At 48.2% G+C, this 7500-nt stretch overlaps 1 protein-coding gene across 1 annotated transcript in view; it reads left to right on the top strand.

Annotated features, from left to right (window-relative positions):
* The first annotated feature begins 288 nt into the window (after nucleotides 1-288).
* LOC307076116 (mothers against decapentaplegic homolog 6-like) overlaps nucleotides 289-7500 on the top strand; it is a 16775-nt gene continuing 9563 nt past the window's right edge. Inside the window, exons 1-3 of the mRNA XM_079736997.1 lie at nucleotides 289-1735; nucleotides 2799-2852; nucleotides 3195-3272. Coding sequence (XP_079593123.1) covers nucleotides 973-1735; nucleotides 2799-2852; nucleotides 3195-3272 — 895 coding nt within the window. The 5' untranslated portion in view covers nucleotides 289-972. The remainder of the gene's footprint in view (nucleotides 1736-2798; nucleotides 2853-3194; nucleotides 3273-7500) is intronic.

Below are 7500 nucleotides of genomic sequence, written 5' to 3'. Positions count from 1 at the left end.
TGCTTCTTAAAGAGTTAAGAAACTTGAAACCATGTTTGCGCAACAATCACTGCGGCTCATAGCCGCCAAAGTGTCTAGACTGGCACATGATGGCGGGAACCAACCAATGGCTCCAGAGCTTTCCTCGGGGGCCCCGCGCGTGTGCGCGCGCGTGTACGTGTGTGTGTGTGTGTGTGTGTTTGGAGAGAGAGAGAGAGAGAGAGAGAGAGAGAGAGAGAGAGAGAGAGAGCGAGAGAGAGAGAGAGAGAGAGAGCATCCGACAAGGAATGACAGGGGAGTGGAGAGTGGAGTCATTCCAGCGCTCTCAACTTCTCAGCACGAAATACGTTCCTAGGCACTCCTGTAGGACCTGGCTATCGCGAATAACCGCCTTAATCTGGGTTTCGTTTCGTTTCTTCGTTTTTTCACAGGGGTTGTTATTTTTAACGCGGTGGAAGAATTGGAATGTAAATGTTATCAGGATGACTACAGTTTCAAAGGACTTTGCCGATGAGTCGTGAGCGGATTTTAAGGATCTTAGGTGCCCAAAGCCCAAGAAAAAACGCTTTTTGGATATTTTGGTCTTTCTTTAAATTTCACCTTTTTTAACGTGCTAATGTACATTTGACGCATTACTAGCCATGGTTTTTGCCTCGCAGGGGAAACTGTCGGAGTCTTTGCGGTTTCTCTGCTTTAGTGGAAAAGCTGAGAGAAGTGTGAACTTAATTGGGTGGTCTTCACCGAGTCACTGACGGGTGACCCCGCGCAGAGTTCACGGTGTACTGTAGTGGCACTGTACTTTAATGAAAAGTATCAGTGAATATTTGTCTCTAATGCTGCGGGTGGGTCATGAATCTATGACCTCCGGCTGCGCATGCTGTGCGCACCGCACACAGACTCCTGTTCTCGTGCGGCGAGTATAAATCCATGAGGAATCTCCCCCGGATCCGAACTGGACCAATACGACACATTCAAAACTGACTAAGTTGTCGTATGTTCAGGTCTAGACGCTCAACTCTTGTACGGCGACTCTGGAGAAGCCGTCTGGTCACCGATAGCGAGGGACGAGATGGAGGCAAACGAGCTGGGGGGGATCAGGACGGGTCCTACGGCCGGGACGCAGAAGACAGTCACAGCGGAGCGGAGCGGCGGCCGGTGACCCGCGAAGTCCGGCCCCTGGGGACTCTTACCGGGGAAGCGTACAGGGGACGCCTCGCGGACGGCGTCGCGCAGGAGGGCTACCCCTCGGATCATGAACGGGGGGCCATGTGTGTCCCGGAGCATCGCTGCTCGCGACGGGGACAGGACAGTGACGGCAGGACGGTGACGTGTTGTGTGTTTAGGGAATGGAACCTCAGACCTCGGCGACCGTACTCGGCCTTAAGGAAAGACGGAGGGGGGTCTTCGTGTCGGTGTTGTCCGAGGCACAAACGCCTCGAGGGAAATACTTTGGGCGAGCAGGAACTCAAGAACATGGTGCACGCACTGTTAAAGAGGTTACGCGAGAATCACCTCGAAGCCTTGCTGAAGGCCATAGAGACCAAAGGGGGTCACCCCGGTGAATGTGTTATGATGCCGCAGTCGGACGCTGATCGCCAGAGCGCCCCCCCATATCTACTTTGTAAGCTTTATCGCTGGAACGACCTTCAACCATCGGCCCAGCTGAAGGTGTTGTGCCACTGCAAGAGTTTCCATGCAGTGGACAGCGCGCAGGTGTGCTGCAACCCCTACCACTACAGTCGTTTATGTGGGCCAGGTAAGCTCCCCGAAGACCTAACGTTCACTCCAGCGCACCAATAACCTTCCTGATAATGCGGGCATCACACAATCCTTGTTATAGCGGAAAATAGCGAAACGTGATAGCGGAAATCCTGTGTTCTACACACATTTATCAACAAGCAGGTTATACATACCTGCCAGGTGTGGCCTAGAGGCAGGACTAGGCCCACTGCTCATGTTGCGGGGTTGATCATGTCACTCTAAAGTGACATCACGTTACATGAGGATGTCAGACCAAGACTCTGTAGCCTACATATAAAAGGTGCGTTTTAAGCAATTCCTAAAGTCATTCTGAAATAGGTCTATGTCAACGCATACACACGCACGCAGGCACTCAAGCACGCGCGCGCAGACGCACGCACGCACTCACACACACACACACACACACACACACAGCAACACGCTGTTTGGACGTATTTAGTTGTTGTACATTTGGTCTTGCAAAAGACTGTTTGAGTATTCATTTTATAAAGTCGATGGGCCCAACATTCAGTTTAAACTTGCGCCGAGCTTTGCGCCTATGTCATTCCCTTAAATAGCGTTCTCAAGTTGCACTTAGAGGCCTTCTCTTTGACAAGAAAGTCCTCCTCTTGTTATTTAGGTGAAGGAGTGCCGATAATATACAGTTTGCATACGGCTGGCGCCACACTGACTAGCTGGGTATCTCACTGACTGAGTACTCCGGCAATTACTGGCTTAGCTCTTAAAGGGGCCGTAGCAGTAATGTGGCCAACTTTCCTTGGAACTGCTCTACCAGGAAAGAGACACAGCATTTTCACAGACAGTGCTCTTATCCACCTTTATATCGTATTGGTGCACACTAAAACTATAACAATTGAATACTCATATGTGTGTGTGAGTATGTGTTCCAAAAATAATGTGAGCGGAGTACACAATCATTTAGCACAAATTAGTTTATCTGCAAGTAATACATTTTGTTGCGGGACATGAGATTGTTTCACCTTACTGTCGCTTACTTGACCACGTATCCCTCAGCATCCAGGGTAATAAATGTTTATTTTTTTTCCCGTATCTTCTAGAATCACCTCCTCCCCCATACTCTGTGTCCCATTCAGATGCACACAAGCCACTGGGTGAGTTCCAAAGCATGCAAGCCACAACACAGAGTAGAGCGGATATCATCAGGTCTCATTAAAGTCCTTTACCCATCACCACAACAGTCAAATCTGTCGCCGCAATGCTGTTTTTGCTTTGGGTTTATCCCCAAGATGTTTCTCTTTTTGAAAGTGGGTCAGCAAAATCCAATGTCCCTAGTATCCATTGCAGACTTTGCTTATCATGGTATGGAGATATGCTCTGGGAGGATAATGTGTTAAAATAGGACATGACTAGGCTAATAGACAACCTGGCTTGATGTACATCTTGTTTACATCTGCTTTGTGTGTGTTTGTGTGTGTCGGATTCCATTTCACCAGAATCAACTCAGTCTTACACTGAAACTGTACCCCTGCATCACAACAACCACCCTCAAGTTCCCCCCAGAGACTACACTGGTGAGTACCCCCTACCCCCCATGCTAACACTGGGCTGCTGCAGCCACCTAGCTCCACCATTCATATCTCGACATACACACATACACACACGCACAAACACACACACACTCACACACACACACACACACACACACACACACACACACACACACACACATGATTCTATGGACTGTTTCCTGTCTCAATGTAATTTGGATTTTCCGAGGTTATTACGCTGTGCTTTGCTTGCTAATTTGAGATAATATGGACCCAATAAATACAGTGTATGAAGCTTATTTTGTCAGGGAGAAACATGCCCTGGTGCTGCAGGAGGGTCCCTCTTTCAATGTTTAGATGCAGCCCCCCCCCCCCCCTCACACACATACACACACACACGCACACACACACACACACACACACACACACACACACACACACACACACACACACACACATACACACACACACACATATACACATTCACACACACACACACACACACATATACACATACACATTTCTCTCCTCAATCTCCCCTCCTTTTTTTTCCCTCCCAGCAAAATATTTCACTTGGACTAAAGTGCAATGAGATCCCTGTGCATGCCTCCAGCAGTCCCCCCTTCTCCCGCTACACTCATACGTCCCCCTCCCCCCTTCTCCCTGCACTCAACCATCCCCCCCCCCCTTCTCCCTCTTTCTCCCTCTCCAATCCTTTCATTCCTGCTGGCAGTTGAGCAGTGGAAAGAGGTTGGCATTTTGGGAAAAGTAGAGGGGGGAGAGGTTGTGGGGGAGAGAGAGGGGTGCAGTTCAGGGGCTATGATGAGGCAGAGGTGGAGAGTTGTCCATGTGTGCATGTGACTTTGTGTGTGTATGTGTATTTGTGCGTGTATGTGTTTGTGTGGATGATTGTGTGTGTGTGTGTGTGTGTGTGTGGGGGTATGTTTGTGTGGCGTACACACATGTGCATGCAAAAATATATGTATATATGTGTGCATGTGCGTGCCGCGTGTATGTGTGTGTGTGTGTCTGTGTGTGTGTGTGCATGTTTGTGTGGCTTGTCACTGGACAGGAAACTCTCGCCTCAGGATGATGAAACTGGAGTTTTATTTGTTTACATGCTGGGGTCTGTTGAGGGGCTCCTGGGGTCGGGTTGAGGGGTCCTCGCCGTGTTGAGAGACGCAGACTCCATCAAGCCCTCCTGGCCCTTGGGGTGGGAGGGCGGGCGGGCGGGGATGAAAGGGAACCAGTCCCCATAAAGCCTATGAAGTCAGGGAACCTTGGGGCACACAGCGGCGTTTTGTTTAGTCTGAGGAAACAGTAACACGCCGTTCTCCTCTCAGAGTTTCTGGGTTTGTTTTTTAGATGTTGGGGGAGGGAGGTTCAGGTCCACGTTCATTAAGGTTTCGTGTTATTTTGGTGGGTTTTCTTGACGATGATGTTGCTGTAATTCAAGTTAAGGTTTAACAGGCCAACGCTTTTTCCGAGTTCTCTCAGGTTCTCAAAAGTAATCTTTCCATTCATTGTGTCCCATAAGTAAACAGTTCAATGGTTGTTTATTGCATTTGCTGGTGAGGTTTATTCAGCCTCATTCAGAGCTGCTCAGAGGTATCATTGTATGCAGCCGAGATTGTGAAACTTGTTAGTGGAAGAATGAGCGTATGAACTTCCAAAGCTTGAAGTTCAACCGTAACTTTATTCAATTTTGGAAGCACGTCCTATCTAACGTCACGCTGTGTTGTAGTTTGTGGGGATGGCGTGGGCTGCAAGTTTATAGTCCTGTGAGCTGCATGAGAGGGGAATGATCCGATCAGGACGAGTGTTTGTGTTAGTGTTATGTTTGAGTGTGTGTAGGTGTGTGTGTTTGTGTGTGTGTGTGTGTGTGTGTGTGTGTGTGTGTGTGTGTGTGTGTGTGTGTGTGTGTGTGTGTGTGTGTGTGTGAGTGTGTGTGTGAGTGTGTGTGTGTGTGTGTGTGTGGTCTTATGCTCCCCTGTATCAACACACAAGAGTACTCAGGCCAGATCATTGGGTTTGTGGTCTGTAGTTAAGAATGAGCACAAGCTAAACAAATGTCAGAAGCTTCTCCCATAAAATACTGCCTGGATTTAGTTTGTGTCCCGCAAAGTGATGGACTAGAACCATCTAACTCTCTTTCTGGTCCCACTTTAAATACAACACCAGGAAATACTGAAGCTATCCCTTAAATACTTGCTGACGGCTTGTTTATCAAATCACCCCATTTCTGCATGTATATTCCCTCTCCCTGTGCTTCAAGCTTACTGTTTGGTGAAAGCAGGGTGTGGTCCATGCATACCTATTTTCCACGGCCCCTTTATCATTCAATCTGTAAGCATTCCCCCTGCAACCGCAGCAAAGCCCTATCTTCTGAAATTGAAATGTCTGTTTGAAGCCATGGGGGGATTATATCTCAGATGTCTTGCTGTCCACAACAAAACATAGGTCACTGTGCTGCTTATTGTTGTGTGTGTGTGTGTGTTTGTGTGTGTGTTGTGTGTGTGTGTGTGTGTGTTTTTGTGTGTGTGTGTGTGTGTTGTAAGGGTGTGTGTGTGTGTTTGTGTGTGTGTGTTTGTGTGTATGTGTGACAGAAAAAAGGAGGAATTTCTTACTCCTAGATAAGATCAGCTTGTGAAGACTAACATATCAGGACAAAGAGACCCACACACACGCACGCACGCACACACACACACACACACACACACACACTCACACACACATACACGCATACAAACAAACACACTTTATATCACATTATCTGTTCAATCTCAAATTGATGCAGGATCTATCCATATATTTAACAATATATACAAGCCTCAGACAATGCTGTAGCACTATTGGCTCAGCAAAGATCTCGTCGAATATAAAGCCCTATATCCACAGCATAACAAGGCCAATGTTAAACGGTGTGCAGTGACTTGACAAAGTGCCAGTGAGCTCACAGCTCTGGCCCGGTGAAAGCAGATCATTGAGCGAGTTATGGTCTTGGCGGTATTGTGTGCAGGAGGAGCCGGGTGTGTGTGTGTGTGTGTGCTTTGGGGCGGGGGGGGGTAATAGGAACACCAGCAGCTCAGTGGTTTAGTGCCATAATAGTGTCATTAATGTCAACGCCGCGCGTCATGCTCATCTCGCCTAATCAGTCTGGCCGCACCGTGTCACCGGGGTCACGACTTCTGGAACTCACGACCAAGGCCAGAAATGTGGCCAATGTCCGTTGTGACGCTCAGGGGTTGGCATTACGCACTCAATTCCCCGAGAGGCGGACATGAGCCGTTTCAAGAGAGAGAGGACGGTGGGAGACCACTCCTCCGGGTCTGGTCTCGGTCAGTAATCATATTTTGGTGGGCTTGTTTGTTTAAGCACAGCAAAGTATCAGCCAAACATCCTGTCTTGGAGCCCCAGTCTGCTGCACTCTCCTGCAGCATTAACCCCATGAATCGGCCCTTTGACTGATGGGGCACAGCCCAGGAATGCTGGGAAATTGGGAAGGTGAGGGGGAGGTGTGTGGGGGGGGGGGGGGGGGGGGGGGGGTTGAGGCCGAGGCAAAGGGTCTTAGCGTACAGGAGGTTGTTGGTGGTGGGGGATGTTGCTGGGGACGGGGGTTTGCCGTTAAGAGTGGAATTGGATCCATGTTCGAGCATATCGCCGCTAATACGTGCAGAAAGTTGGAGCCTACAGCAGAGCTTTTGGAGAGTTTGTTGGGGGGAAAAAAATAAATAGAAGTTTTATCAATGCGTTGTTTTTGTGGACTTCTGTGTGTGCTGCTGGCGAGGGGGAAATGGCAAGAGGCCTGTAATGCTCACACAGTGACATGTTTTGAAAGCAGGCTTGGTAAATGATCTACTGGCAGCTTTGAGTTCAAGCTCACATGTTCCAAAGGAAACCTCTCTGATTGGCTACACTTTCGTCTAAAACATTAATCTTAAACTTCATTACGCCGATATCCGTGAAATGCATGGTTTATTCAAGTTCATGGGGGAAAAAGTATGGGAGACTATTTGGATTATTTATTTTTTACATAATTTAACATAATGTATACTACATTAAGAAAGAAAAAAAATCACGTCACACAATCTATAAGTTATGATTGTTTGGTAACATGGTGCAACACTCCCTCCTATGTCTCCCAGAGACACATTAGACTTCGGAATTCCACATGGAGTGCTGGCCCATTAACTACTGGCCATTTCCTTCACATAGTTTCCATCACGGTGAGCTTATTCACCAGGGAAAACAA

This window comes from Pollachius pollachius (genome assembly GCF_949987615.1).
Source record: "Pollachius pollachius genome assembly, chromosome: 5".
Lineage (NCBI taxonomy): Eukaryota > Metazoa > Chordata > Actinopteri > Gadiformes > Gadidae > Pollachius > Pollachius pollachius.
The sequence above is the reverse complement of the archived record's forward strand: the minus strand, read 5'-3'. Positions and strand labels throughout refer to the sequence as shown.